The sequence below is a fragment of the Anser anser genome (genome assembly GCF_964211835.1).
Source record: "Anser anser genome assembly, chromosome: 4".
NCBI lineage: Eukaryota > Metazoa > Chordata > Aves > Anseriformes > Anatidae > Anser > Anser anser.
The window spans coordinates 4355011-4370391 of record NC_139724.1 but is presented as its reverse complement, the minus strand read 5'-3'; the positions used below and the strand labels follow the sequence as shown (position 1 = coordinate 4370391).

Sequence of the window (15381 nt, the reverse complement as noted above, 5' to 3'; positions counted from 1 at the left end):
TAAACCTCCCAGTCCATACCCATGCCTGTCTATATATATTTAAATCCTGCATGCTCCTTAGAGGGGGGTGAAGTGGAGCCGTGTGGGAGCTGGCTTAGTTTTTGTAATGAAATCTTTGTTTTAAGGTGCATGGGATTGCCCCGAGCGTGCTAGCACCAGGATCTCAGGAGAAAAGTAACTGTGGTGAAAAACGGGAGATGGAGAGAAAACACTCCAGATAGACAGTCAGAGTGGGAAGATACACGGTAAATACGGTTTTTTCTTTGCACCCTCTGCATTTAGTATTAATCAGAGTTAACTGAAGAAATAGGTGGCAAAAGTTGACGTATGCTAAGTCAAACAAAAGAGGGAGCTCTTCCTACACCTGTCCTGAAAGCAGCCTTTCCCTATGATTACTACATAAAGACCCTGATTCAGCAAAGTATTTCCAAGGAAAGAATATGCTTAAATGCCTTCCTAAATAGGAAGCTTTGTTAGGGGCAGGTAAGAGTAGTAATTCATACCCTTAACTTCAGCTATTGATGATTGACAGGGTCCTTACTTGATAAATTCATGCTGATTTTTCTGCGAGACAGTGGAAGATAAAGAAAAGTCAGGGAAAACATAAAACTTCTGTCTGAAGCAGACAGTGTTGAATTATTAAAAAACATAGCCACCAGCAGCAAAAAATGCAACAAAACACACAAAAAGCACCTCCCTCCCCCTGTCAACAACTTGTGTGTACAAATGCTATTGATTCAATGGGATAATTCATTGAGAGAGATAAAGTAAAATAGGTATTAAAACTCTTGTAAATTAGAATCCAGTGAAGTATGTTATAAAACTCTTGAGCGGTTTGACAGGACTGAGATGGTCCTGAAGTCATTTAACAGTTCTGTGTTGAAGGTACCAATCCAAAAACCGAATTCTGGCCCTTTTAAGAGCACAGTGCTAGTGTCTCTTCTGGTTGACTGCATAATTCTTTTTGTGGATAACCCTTGCTGAATGTCTCAGCTTCCGTGTCAGTTAATGCAGTGGCACAATTCCCCCTGACTGCATAGTACAGGATCTGGCCCTTGTAAGGATGTGGTTTGGTGTTTTTTTGTTTGTTTGTCTTTTTCTTTTTCACATTATTTTTTCATGCTTCTGTATATTGCTGTAGGAAGCTTGTGCTAATTTGAGAAACTTTTTTCTGGCTGAGAGTATTCATTTTAAGTTAAGGTCTGTAACTTGTTTGTGTAGAATTAAATCTATATGCGTAACGTACAGACTTTTTATGTATTTATATTGTTTTATAAATGTGTACACAAAAAAACCCTATATGATGTCAAGAGTTTGTCAGATGCTGGAAATACACATAAACAGGAAACCCAAGACAGTAAAGACACTTTTTATTTAGTTTATGTTAAGTCTTGAAATTCCTCTGTTCTTTGTGACTAGCTGTGGTTAAATTAAGACAAAAATTGCCCTAAGCTAGATGACCAGACACAGTGTACTAACTACATTAAAAATTGTCTGAGTTTTTAGCTGAAAGAATTACCACCAGAGTAATCTTTGAGTAAGAAACATCACGATCATATTCAATCCGTCAGTTAACAGGGGGTCTGAAGTCTAATTTCTCAGTAAGCCTACAGAATCGACTGCCAAGCAAAGCAGCATCCTGAGGGTTTCTAATGACCTAGACCTTGAGGTGATGGAATTCTTTTCAAGTTCTGTGCTTGCTGTCCTTTCTGCGATGCTTGCATATTGCTGCTGCAGTCATTTCCCAAGCACTGCTTTCACTATGGTTGTCCATTTAAAATAAATAAATAAGCAACAACTGCAGCTGAAATACAACGTGAAGTATGGAGAAAGGAAAAAAATAATGACAAGAAGATAGACACTTCAAGTTCCCTGCAGTAAGCATGGATTTATTAGAGAATTTTGCTGTGAAGTCATGTCACCATAAAATTCTTTTTCTACAGGCTTCTGCAAAATTGTGGTATTCACAGAGAATTAAGCATTTTCAAAATACATTATTTCAAGATTTGTACTCATAGTTGCTAAGGCACATGGCTGCTGATTGTAAAAAAGGACTAGTGTTCATTATTGCATGGATGATAACAAGGAAGTATTTTGTTTCCTGAGCTTCAGATATTATACCGTGAAATGAGACTCCTTGTCACATGATGGCTAATCCAATCATAATAGCTGGCGACTTTTGTGTAGACACCAGGGTGACCAGCCTCCCCGCAGTTTTCACCCCAGCTCACAACACCCCAGACATACGCCACGTTTTCTGCATCAAAACAGACCAAGGGTCCTCCTGAATCCCCTTTGCAACTGTCTATGGAGCCATCATAAGTACCTGGAGCAAAAAAGGAAACAAAAACAAAAGTTCATATACAAGCGAGCACACAAAGGAACGCACAGGAGTTTTTTTAGGTCTGTGTCACTGCCTGACAGATGTTTGCCTAATGGTCACCAGTACTGGAGGTTCCTAACCTCTTTGGTCTATCACTTCCTATTTCTTTTCACGAAGGGCCCCTCTTTATAATTGTGACTGGCCCAAATGCTCATTTGCTTTGACATCAGTGATATGTTTCTTGGTTTACCCTGTGCAATAGAGAAGAATTCAGCCATATTGCATATTATATCATTAGAAGAAGCTCATAAAAAGTGGAGGAAAGTTAGAACAAAATGGCAAAAAAGATTTGTAGGCTGATTCCTATGGAAGTGAAGCTACCATGATGTGTGTATGCTGAGGTGTCTGCCGTTGGTGTCCTCTCCACCCAGTAGTTCATTGGCCAGTTTCATCTGAACTACACGGAGAGGTAGCAGCCTCAAAATTAATTGCTGTACAGGCCTTATGGAAAGAGGTGGGCAGGCCAAGGAGAAACGTGAATGATGGGATGGGAGGGAGCGCAACTGTCTTCAACTGAGTCCTTGCAGTTAGGACACTTATTGCGGACCTTCTGGAGCAGCAGACAGCAGCCCTGAGACACAGCGTGTAGGCTCAGTGCTCCTTACAAGCTTCAGAGGTCTCAAAGCTGCTTGTTTTGCACTTCAGCAAATTTAGTGCTCCTGAAGAAAAATGAATTAAGATTGAAGGGTGTGATACTGACAAAAACATTGCCAGCAAGCTAGAATACAATTTATGCTTTGTCCTGGAGACTCAGTTAAAGTGTATTAATTTTTAACATCCTTACTCCTCTTTTCTGCTTGGTTGTTTGACCTAGTAGTACGAGGGAACCCACACTCAGCATGACCCTGTGTTTTTAAAAATGTAACATCTTTCTCAAATCTCTACATTACCAAGAAAGAGCATTCTGAACGTTTGAGAATTGGAATGACTAATCCTATAAAGCTAGATTTTGTTGCCCTTACTCAGTTGAATTAATAACTTGTATAACTTGTATAACTAACTACAGTGGATACCCGTCCCTAATTCCAAAGTTTGTATCCGCGTCAGCCTCATGCTTATAAAAACTAGATATAAAAGCCAAATCATTTGTGATTTTTTTTTCGTGGTAAGTAGTTTGTTTAAATATTGCCTTTACTTTCAGAGTTAAACAACAGTTGAAACTATCTGTCCTGTAAGTTGAATGCTCATTGTTCTTTTAGAAGTGTATTTGGCAATACCTTTTGTTACTTGAGAAGCAAAAATGTGTTCTCAAAATGCTTATTTTAGTACTAGGAGTGACAACCGGTTTCCTGGCCAGACTAATCTTGGTTTGAAAAGTTTATAGTATTTTTCCTGGGGTGCAGTTTGCTGGTAGCAAATGTCCAAGCAGATAAATGGTCATATCCTAGTCAACAGAACTACGAATGTCCTCCAAGAAAGGCACTTGCTTAAAGATGTTCCCGGATCAGGATAAAATAAAGGTTGGAGGAAGTTCAGTGGGCTGCAAAGTGCTTGTGTGTTTAGAAAACACAACTCCAACTGCATGCTGAAATTTGCCCACAAGGACCAAAACTTGGCATACTGTCATCATAACTGTTTATATATAGCTATGGAGCAGTGGTGCAGATAGGCTGCAATGGCTAGCGTTTTGCTAGTGGTGACACAGTGGCATTTGGTTTATCGTATTTTCCAAGTCTAAAAGATTTCCCAGCCAGTAACGTCAGACCTTGGAAACTGTGGGTTTGATAGTAAAGAAATTATAGTAAGAAAGTTCATGCTTGCCTGCACATGCCATTTTCTTAAAAAATCGTCCTGGATACAATTCAGAACAATTCGGAAATAAATTAACATTGCCCCACTTGAGCACATACTGTTTGGTATAACCTAGAAAAGAAAAGCATAATCTTTTCTAAGTTAAAAATGATAAATGCATGACACATTTAATATCATAAATTGAAAGTTACATATTTGCTTATCTATTGAATATAACCTTAACTATTATAGACGAGGTATGTTAAACTGCCACTAACACTCACCCCATACGTAATGCAGTACCTTGGCCATATGTATCAAAATAAAAGCAGCGTGGTTTAATTGCAGCATTAAATACAGTAGTTTCATTTTGTTGTATTTTTACCCTTTCCCTTTTCTTGTCCTCCTCAATTTTTTTTCCATGTTTTCCATATCAAGGTCTCCATACACCGGGAAACCAGTATATTGTTTTCTACGAAATGGAGAAATGCCTCCAATCCTCCTTGTCACCTTTTTTCCCAGTTCTTCTTTTTGAGAAGAGGGGCCCAGACTTTGAAGATACAGGTGAACAATACATTACAAGGTTAAGGACGTTCTCTGTTTTGTTCTCTGTCCATTTGCTCATAATTCCCAGCTCTGTATTTGCTTTAAGGACTGCTACCGAGTTTGGACAGAAAAAGCCCCACAAACAGCACGCGGCAGCTCTGACACAGGGCTGCAATCATTCTGTGATATGAGACAAATCTTTGAAAGTGCGACTGCATTGGACCGCTCCGTCCCCGTGCAGCCCTCCTGGGGTTGAACTTGTACACGGCTAAGATGTGCTCGGATGTGCCAAGTTTTGTAACTGCTGGCTGAGGCTCGGGTCCGGGGACGGGGCAGTGGCTGTGGGCCATGTGTTCGATGCCATTACCAGCTCTCCACAGCTAAGGTAAATCTGAGATCCGTAATTTCAGCCACCTCTGGATGCCTAGGAGGTACTGAAACGCTCTCATCTCCTTTGAGAAGCGTGTAGGGGAACAGCACAGCAGTTTCCTTGCTACGTGCATGTCCTCCAAATGCTGCCATCTGACTCCTGCCACCCCGCTCCCACTCCCACGCTCTCTGCTCCGCTACCGACACCAATGCATGTGCTGCCAGGGGGTCATCCTGCTCAGGGAACTGAACGTTTCTTTTGGTCAGGGCAGTTCTCAAACAGAGGTGTTCTCCACAGCAATTTACTTAATAGTTGAGACAACAGAGGAAGCAGTGCAGAAAAGAGAACAAAGTGGCAGCCCGGTGCCAAAGCACGACCGATGTTCTCTGTGCTCAGCCTCCTGTGATCATTTTCAAAATGAAAGCTGACCACACTTTGAAGCACGGTGATAAAAATAATACATTCTAGTAGTAAGCACTAAATCAAATACCTTTCTCAAGTCCCCATCCAGAAACCTTGCATTTATCACCAGTGTTGAACATATACTCTGACCAGGGAATGCAGGCAGGCGTGCTGTATTTCATGGAGCATTCTCCTTTCCCATGACCTTTCAGCTCCATCAGAGCAATGTCATTTTCATACGTTGCAGCATTATAATTCTCATGGATTATCAGTTGCTTTAGCCTGTAGGTGTCTGTCTCTCTGTCGTACCGTATTGTATCCAACAGTCCAATCCAGACACGGTACAGGTGAACTCGAGTTGCTCTGGAAAAGAAACGATGAAATAAAATATGTTTTGTAACCTAGCACAGGCACTGTGTGTTTCACTTAGCCATAAACTTTTGCATCTTATCAAAGTTTCTGTAGAATAAAAATTCATACTGCGTACATATAGCTTCTTTCTGGACTTGATGTCCAGGTTTTTCTAAAGTGTAGCAAACGCAAGGCTGATGACACTTACTGCTGAGTACTACAGCTAACACAGGGCAAAACCCCTAAAGGCCATCCTCTGTGTTTAGTGCTGTCTCGTTAAACTCATCAGTGCTTTTTCATCTTTCTACTCACAGCCAAAACTCTCTTTCTCTGAATCTCCCCTGTCAGTAATGTGGGTGAGTCGCTGTCTTCAGTTGTTTTATTCAATAGGCAAACAGGAATTAGCAAACAAGTAGCTGAGAAGGGCAATAATGTCCAAATTAATCTTTCTACTTTGCAAAGGAATCATTTCCCAGGTTGTTGTTTTTACCTGACACAGTGTGCAGCAGTCAGAACCCAACAGCCACCAATATAAACCCCTCCACAGTACACTGTTGCACCTTCAGTGCCAGTTTCTTTAATTGCCACTTGCCAAGGGAATTCACCCTATTCAAACAACAAAAACCCAAATAACGTGAAATTATAATTGTACTATTTTTCATGCATAAAGGGAAAAACAATCCTTTGTATCACCTCATCTCCTTGACTAAAGCTGACTGTAAATTCAAAATCTGATGTTGAGAAATTGCCCATAAATTGGGCTCTACCCAATATATAGGGTATAATTAAATAGGATATAGTATAGGACATAAAGGGTGCATATTCTAAATTACAGCAGTTTTGCTCAATCTTCTGACTTTGTGCAATGCCTCCCTCCCCCCAGCTTTCTGTCATGAAATTCCTAGTCAGAGGAACAGATGTAGAATCTGATCTGGTACGATCAAGTATTACATTTGTCTGTATTCTGTTCTGTTAGAATTGTCATTTCTAGCTACATTTTTAAATATTCTGCTGGATCCTGTAATGCTCCTTTTTGCAACCTGGTGTTTTAGTTTATAAATTGTGCTCCTCTTCACATTCATTCAGTGCAGCGCCAGTACTGCTGCAAAACATGAAACCAGTGTTGTTGCTGATTTTGTTATTTCTGCATATTTTAACAGAAGAATGATAAAACCCATTTAATTTGATACTGAATGAATGCAGATGAGCACATATTTGTTAAGGTTTGCTTGTTGTTTTTACCTTGCTTGCAATTTCTCCACCTACGATTCTTTTCCGTCGAGTTAACGTGTGATTAACAACACCACAGTTTATTTGGGGAAGAAATGTCTTTGTCAGTTTTCTTTCTTTAACAAAAAGGAAAAATGTGTCTCAGAATTCAGGCATTCATTCTCTGTTTGGAGACAGGTTTATCTTTATCTTGAAATCACAAGTGCTGGGAGTATGCGAGTAGCTGAAGCAGCAAGAAAGCAAAGACCAAAAATTTCAGCATCTGTTTTTGTTTTGAAAATTGCTTATGTCTTAGCATCACATTATTTCTTTTTATTTTCCACTGTTGCTAGCGTTCAGAAAAAAAAAAAAAGCAGTTCCCATAGATTTGCTTGGAGTTTACCTCTGTCAGCTGCCAAAACATGCAGATGTGGATCCTCGGCCAGGATAAATTATTATGGCATTCTTGAAATTAGTGGAAAGTGAGGCAAATGGTAAGCCCCTGAGTGTGTACTCCTAAATCATCAAGTCCACATATCTGAGTGTTCTGGATCTGGCCAGCTGGCTGGTAGCTAGAAAGCCACTAATAAGCAGGTATGGGGTGTTTTGTGGATGGTTAGTTACTTACCTGTATCCATACTGTAATATTCAACACGCTTTGCTTTGCCTGTGGTGGAATAATAAAATACTAAAAATCTTTGCAAATATTTAAAATTGCTCTGTTACTTAAATGTATGTTTGTGTGCCAAAATCATAGTACACTTTTAAAATGTGTAGGTGTGCACCATTTCACACGGACAAAAACATCGTTTAAGCATGGTGCCTACCGTTTCCTTTACTAGGCACTCTTTGGCTGCCACAGCCTACAAGTGACCTACATCCAGCAGATAGACACTTGTTTGTAACTATATGACATCTACTCTTATTTTCTTGCCTACAGAACTGTTCTGCAAAGGGACCCTGTGAAATGGCCTCCTTTCTTTTTTAATCTCTACAGCGATAGCCCATTCTCCTCCACCAGGAAACACCAGAAATTCCTCCTCCTGCCCCACCAACTTTTTGGAGCTTTCTGAAGCCCAAAGGAGCGTTAGATAAAAGGATTATTTTTTTTCTTTCTGATTTAGATGCTGCTTCTGTATTCTGTGTACCTCCTTTAATAGAGTAAAGGAGGTTACTCAACACGAGAATAAATTAAATGCTTCCCGAATCTGGTTTGTCAGCTTTTATTCAAACAAAATGCCCATTGAATTCAGTTCCTAAGTAGGGGCTGAGGATTGGGTCTGTTCTCATATTACTGACAACAGTGTTTACCTTTCGAGTTCAGTTTACCGATTACCATGTACCAAAAATGTTTACTTTTTGGCTTTAGACTTTGTCTCTTAGCAGAGCAAGGAAAAACATCTAAGTTCAAAACAAAATCTTTTCGATGGTGAGGAGAACAGCACAGAAGAATTATTATATTAACTGTTCATTACATGTGAGGAAGATATTCCTGCCAACTCTGTCTACATTTTCTTCAGAAATATGAGATATCAGTTTGATAGATGGCCAAATAAGCAAAAGACATAATCTGCTTTATATCTCCTAAAATGTCATCTGTTTTTTATTTCATTTAGTTTTCTGGCCATTCTTTTCTAGAAGGAAGGCAAGGAAAAGTACCTAACCTTCTCTTAGTCTCCTAGTATGTAGAGCATACCATAACATCAGAAAGACTAATTCTCGCACGCATTTCGATTTTGCTAACCTGTTAAATAAGTTAATAATATGCATTGTGTAGTCTCTAGGTGTAACTTAGCATAATGAAAGGAAAAGAAATAAAAATATGTCTCAAATGGAAACCTGAGCAGAAAGCTTGAGCTTCATCCTCTCCTGTGAGGCAGTCAACTTCTTTGTTACAGACATTCTTATTTGGAATACATATATTTGACCGACAGTGGAAACTGTTGTTTCTGCATTCTGTAATATAGGAGAATTCCAACTTAAAATGTGAACACAATATAATATCCATGTTATGGGGGACTTGGCTGTTCATAAATAGATCGTGAAAGCAGGCTCTGTAAGTGTAAAATGAAATGAATACTTGGCTCTCCTCATTTTACTATCTTGATGTTTGTTTTAAGACTTAAAAAAAAAAAAAAAAAGTCTCCCTACAAGTTCAGTACTGTAGTTTTAGACATGGGTATCACTCCTTACCAGTTTCACCCCCATGTGCCTACACTCAACCTCAGCCAAAGGACCTCCAGTTTTACCAGCATTATGGATCATCTCAGATGAGGAATTTATGATGCTTGGGTCAAATTTCCCTCCAAAATCAGAGTCCGAGTTAGGCTTTTGACTGAATGGTATACATGTAGCACTAGGAATTGAGTCCTATTTTGAAATTACTGGCTTTAGTAACTTATTTCTTCTAAAATTCTCCTTCTTTTTCTAAAATCCATACAGCTGAAACGGAACTATTTTGGTCAAATGGATTTGAATAAATGTCCTCTAAATAAATGAAGCCACAGGTACTTATTATTATTTCCAAAATTCCTGTCGCTACGTTTTCATGATTACCAGATTAAATGTACTGCCAATTATAAAAATACAAAATCAAGATTATTTAGGGGTAGTGATGGTATTTGTAACCCACATTACAGTTTGGCGCCTGAAACCCAACTTCTGAACGTATTCTCCTGCATTCAGATTATGCTAGATCTGCTTTTAATAAAAGTTGTTACAGCTGGAATTGCAGGTGCTGAAAGAATGACATGAACATGAAGGTGTTAATGAACACCTATGCAACGGGAACTGTTCACACACATTCTATGGATAATCTTGTATTAGTAAGAAATGTAAGAAAGATCTTACTTTGGATTAGAGGTAGCTCATTGGAAACAAACAAAAAAAACGTTTTTGATTAATTACTATTGATTTTGCCTTATGAAAAATACATTTCATTCTATTTAACACAGCTCTTTTTTTTTTTTACTTCTTTTTTTTATTTCTTCTTTTTTTTTTTTTTGTATCAACAGCCTTGTAAATAATCTCATTGTATTTCCTCATCCTCAGAGGAAATCCAGATCCTCAGAGATCACCTGCCTGCTTCAGAAAATAATGTACTTTTTTTTTTTATTATTTTCCTATACAGAAATTATGGTTTGGTTGCCTTAACGTAATGACTTTGCAAAAGATATTTTATTGTTACATCACTGTAAGTACTCTTTGGGTGTGGTTTTCTGCTGAAATGATTTTCAAATAGCTAAGAAAGGAAATTATTACCTTTACAGCACAGTTCATCGCTTAGGTCTCCACAGTCATTGATTCCGTCACAGGTTTTGGTCAAAGAAATGCACTTGGCATTTGCACAAGTAAACTCGTCAGCTGAACATTCTGTGCAGCAGGATGAAAATAAAGTTAGCGTGGAAATGCCTGTAGGTTCACAACTGCCCAAGGAAATACTCAGCTTACACATTTTATTCATTTAATAGTTTGGCCTATCAACAGTTGGCGTTGTGGGACCCAGTAATGTAAAGAGGAGTCTTTTTTTATCCTTTCCATTGCCTCCTGTTCAAACTTTCAGTGTGACCACTTATTTTCTGCCTCCATCTTTCAGTAGTGTGGCAGAAGTGAACTTCATTTCTTGTAGACAGGGATTAAATAAGAGGTTCGAACCCCCTGTAAATGATTTATGTGATTAAGGTGATGCATGTTCCCCCTCTTGAAGGAACTCATCAAGTGTCTCTAAGCTGCTTCTGTGGCACAATTAAAAACTGAGACAAACCATAGCTCTCGGGCTGACAGATGCTTATCAATGCCAAAGAAGTCACACTACAGGGACAGGAAAGCTGTTAGAAGTCAGAACAAAGACTCGATTCCTGTTTGTATCAGTGAGAAACTGAGGAGCCCCAGATGTTCCTGGAAGGTACTAGCAGTTCAGATACAGTCGCACTTGTCTGGCTACATTGCGACTGGCGTCCTAATTGATCTCCCTGGTAGCCCAAGCAAAGAGGAGGAGGTCATCACCTGTCTCCTGACGAGTTAACCTGTGAGAGGCAAGACTTGCACGGTATAATATACCTCGGTGCCTTTGGAAAGATGGGGGAACAACCAGAACCGTGGGTGAAATATGTCCACTTTGGGGCACCATCTGCCAAATATTCTAGGAGCAACAGTGAATTATTTTCCAAGGTCATGAACTCAAGACTGCCTCAGTTATCTTAAATGTTGCAAAGGATTATTTAAAAAGAAAAAGGTTTCATTGCAGGTTTGCTGTGGCTGACAGTTCAACAAAATAGATCCTAAATATATATACTTAAAATAACATGAAGAACCTTAAATAAATTTTTAACCCAAAACCTACTAACCTCGGAGAATTTTCTGGCACTGGAGTCTAACAAATCCATCACTACTATTCCTCAGTTTCCTCTTTATAAAACATTCGGCAAGACTTGTCTCTAGGCCTTTGCAAGTTATTCGGAAACAGTGTGACGAATTTAAGGTGTATTCTGTGATGTTGAAGACAGTGTGGTAATATTCAGCACCTCTGTGAAGACAGAAATAATAATAAGTTCTGTAATTTCACAATGGATTAGCCACTGCTTTTATTGTTTAGAATTTATTTGATTTTCCCAATGGCTAAGGAAAAAAAGCAGACTTCCCTTGGAGTGGTGCAAGAGTAAGTACGAGATACTTTGGAAGAAAAGTTTTTTGCCTTAACAGGCAAATTTTTTGCCTTAAGGCAAATTTTTGCCTTAACAGCTGGCTGTGACTGACCCTTATATAAGCATCACTACTTTCTCAAATCCATTGCAGTTACTGGGAGATAAATTCCCCAAACTTACAATTCAAAGCCAAGGTGCCTGCAGGCCACATTTGCTTCATTCATAGTCCACTTACTGCCACATACAAAAAGGTTCTCCATATTCACAGGCTTTACTTGAAGCAAACTTGAATTCTTATACTCCGAGATTTTAAACGTTTCTACAAAAAAAAAAAAATCCAAAAAATCCCAAATAAAATTATATTATGTAGGTGTATTTAGTGGGAAGACCACACAGGAATAAATGAGACATAAAGTATCCAGCAGACACCCAAAGTTCATATGGGAAGAGCAGTAGGTTGGGACTCAGGAGCTTGATTCTTGATTTTTCTGAGGACTGACTTTATGACTTTGAGCCTGTCACTTTTTCAAAATATACCAGTTTCAGGACAAATGAGGATAATGGTTCATGCCACGTAGGAGTATTGGAGCTCTGCTGAGGAAAGGTTGCGTCTTAGCCTAAGACTTTCATCAGAGAACTTTTGATAATCAACCAGCAACACTTCAAGTGAGATGGCCAGATCCTGTTTCTGTTACCTTTGGAGTAAAGCTTGTGCTGCTTGCAGTGGAGCCAAGGCCCACTGCTTCCCCCTGCCTCGACTTATTGCAGTTGTATGGGGAGCACAGGAGGAGCGCACGGAGTCTCTCCAAGGCTTTTCAGTGGAATATGCAAAGGCAAATTTTGCCTCCCTGAGGACAACGGGCTGAGCTGCTGCTTCTGTGGGGAAAGAGAGTTGGATGGCGCTGGAGCTGCCCCTCCTGCCAGCAGGAGAGGTGGGGCTGGAAGATGGGTAGGAACGGTGGCTGCTACTGCTGACATTTGCAGAGCCCTTTTTCTGTGTACTTAGGCAAAGGCTGAGCTGACAAAGTCAGGGACTGAAAAGCAGCTCGATGCAGCCTGCCAACGTACAAATCTGCTGGTTTGCAGGGGAACACCTTTCTGTTCTGATGAAATCTGCAGAGTGAAGACTGAGGTGACCGTGCCTTACCTTCTTCCCACGTACCCCAGCCCGACCTCAGCGGCAGGACTCTGTTCCTTGGACTCTTGCTCCCCAAAATATACCCTCCCTGCTCATGTGCTCAGCAGGCCCTCTCCCTCCATGCCTCCCACCATGCTCAGCACCCCCACCGGAAACCTTTGAGCTCTTTTTCCTTTGTCTATTTCTTCCCTTCCTACCTGATGATTTGAGCAAGCTACCAGCAGCAGCGTACCCTGGGCCTCTCAATCTCTTTATTTTTAAGAAAATCATCAGGTACTGTCAATTTTCAGGACTTGTCACTTTCCGTTTCATATTTTTACTAGTACAAGGAAATGAACAAGTTTTCTGAGCTGTAAAAAAGAGTAAAGCACCCACTTGGCCAAAAACGAATGACTGATACATTTTGGAAGAGGAGATACTACTACCTGTAAACATGCAGTTTCCCTTGTTCAGAAACTTAGCTTCAGGACGTTGGCACTCATAGCTCTTTAGGTGACAGTATGTGCTGAATTGCTTTCCGTTGGTGGAACAAACCGAAGTGCCATTCTTTGGGCACTGGTAGGGAAGCTTACAGAGGCATTTTCCATCCACACATCGTTCCCATGGGTGACAAAAAACTTTCGCACAGGACTTGTGCGTGTATTTGTTGCTTACGCATTCTTCTATGAGGTAAGTGTCCTGCTCAACTGGCTCAGAAGGCCCAACCTGTGAAAATGGTTCTTCTGCAGAATAATGTGTTGCGTTCTGCAAGGCACAAAATAAATAAAAGAACAGTGAACAGGACTAGGAATTGCACCAACATTTCTGCAGATCCCCTACTGACCTCAACAAAGCGTTTGTTTGTAAACCTTTTCCTATCTTATGAGCAAAGAAATGCTAAATATTTATGGTGTTTATCTCCTTGTCTTGGCGACCTCATCTTTCTCAGTTTTTCTTCCTTTTAAGATTGTTCCGCTGGTGTGACCTTCACTTTTACTGGTCTCCCACACACTTTATTTTCTTTACTCTTCAAACATTGGCTGAAGCACCCAACAGATGATAAACATTTTAAGCCAGTGGTTTACAACACTCCACAACAACGGGATTGTAAACAACTTAAAACATAAGGGGACTTAAACACCAGAAAAATAAAATTTTAAAAAGTAGCAACTTGATTTTTTTTGAGACCTTTTCATTGGTCCAGTTGGCTTTGAGTTTAACTACCACTTATAAATATTTAGGAACTACTTAGAAGCGAATAAAGAAGTCTAAAATTAATTATTTGTTTCAAGGCAAGACTGCTGAAGCAATAAGTGTAAGTATCTTCAAGAAATGTGAAAAATAAATGCTCCTCCTTATCAGTTCTCTTCCTCTATCTTGCAGAGCAGTGGATTTGTGGTGGGGTTGCTGGCTGTTACTGGACTGCAAGTATGGATCCTGATCCTCCATCTGACTGTCTAGGTGAGCCATTGCTGGCTGCGTGCTTTTGCTTACTAAGATCTATGAGTAGGAAGAATGTTGAAGCTTGAAAAATGTATGGATGGACTTTGCATAAACGCGGGAGAGAAAGCCAGTCGTCAAATGGGATTTATCAGCTTTCACTGTGTCCACCGAATCAATAGAGCCTAAGTTTAAAGTTCTCGTGAAGAAATCCTGGCCTGAGTAAAGTCAGTGGGGATGTTGCTGGGGCAGAAATTAATCCTCCCCCCACCGCCCACCCCCCTTTAATGACTGTATGATCTTAATAAATTCTTCCTGCTCTCCTCAGGTCAGTAGAATCCAACGCATTCTTCTTGGATTCACATGGCAAAGCGTGAGCCAGATCTGGCTTGGCACAACTCCCGTATCGCACTAGGCGTTTCTCCCAAGTCCTGAGTGAACAGCCATCAAAAAGCGTTGCTTTTTACCTGGGGGCTTCTCTGAAAGGCTCGGGGTTTGCTGAACACCGAGCCTGCCTGGGCTTCATGACAGACTTCTGCTGGAAGAGGTTCCCCAGCACAACCTCAGGCCTTTCAACACGCGGCGTCGCCACGTTAGAAGTTAAGGCTGTGGTCTCATTTCTCAAAAAAGGGGGAGAGGGGAAATTGCTGCACCTTTGTGGGGTCAGCCATGCCTGCAAATTGGCTGCGGGATAGGATCACGATTAAAACCTTTTCCAGAAGCCTGTTCATGTAAACCCCTGGCAGAATCGATATGCGAAGTAGCAAGACTCAGATAGGCAAACCAGGCTGGAGAAAAACGTATGAAATACAACAACTGTGAAACTTTTTTAAAAAATCAGCTGGCTTTGTTTTCATAGTAATGACCTTCTAACTGCTTTACGAGTATCATTTAATTAAGTTAATGATCCCCCAACGCAACAAATCCTTACCTCCGCTCCACAAACCCAAAGGAGGGACAAGCACGCCACGAAAACCGCCCTCATGGCCGAGCTTTCTCCCTGTCCGCAGCGGAGCCCTGCGGCCGGGGTCCCCCTGGTCGCCCCTTGGCAGATCTGTGTCTAATTTTTAACCACCAGCCCGATTTTTTTTTTTTTTTTTAAAAGCGGGCGTGAAAACGGCGCAGGGGAAGCCTTAACCATTAACCCACGGACCTGCCCTGGCCACGCGGCTCAGTTTAACTCGTTTTA

General features: G+C 40.5%; 1 protein-coding gene and 1 long non-coding RNA gene across 4 annotated transcripts in view; one reads left to right on the top strand and one right to left on the bottom strand.

The window, feature by feature from the left end:
* Positions 1-15115, top strand: part of LOC310898639 — a 24314-nt gene extending 9199 nt beyond the window's left edge. Inside the window, exons 2-4 of one of the 3 annotated variants that reach the window (XR_014583502.1) lie at positions 126-245; positions 14136-14213; positions 14521-15115. This is a non-coding gene — a long non-coding RNA (uncharacterized lncRNA). Of the gene's footprint in view, positions 1-125; positions 246-4552; positions 5515-7932; positions 8823-14135; positions 14214-14520 lie in introns of those variants that run through there. The other 2 variants (XR_014583503.1, XR_014583504.1) reach the window with 2 other exon arrangements.
* On the bottom strand, positions 1863-15381 carry CFI (complement factor I). The gene is made up of 12 exons (XM_083833964.1): positions 15124-15381; positions 13199-13517; positions 11816-11954; positions 11339-11517; positions 10254-10364; positions 8832-8948; positions 7621-7659; positions 7026-7129; positions 6274-6389; positions 5521-5795; positions 4145-4246; positions 1863-2326 (listed from the first exon to the last, which is right to left on the bottom strand). Exons 1-12 carry the CDS (start codon positions 15175-15177, stop codon positions 2109-2111), a joined length of 1773 nt encoding a protein of 590 aa, XP_083690090.1. The 5' UTR covers positions 15178-15381; the 3' UTR covers positions 1863-2108.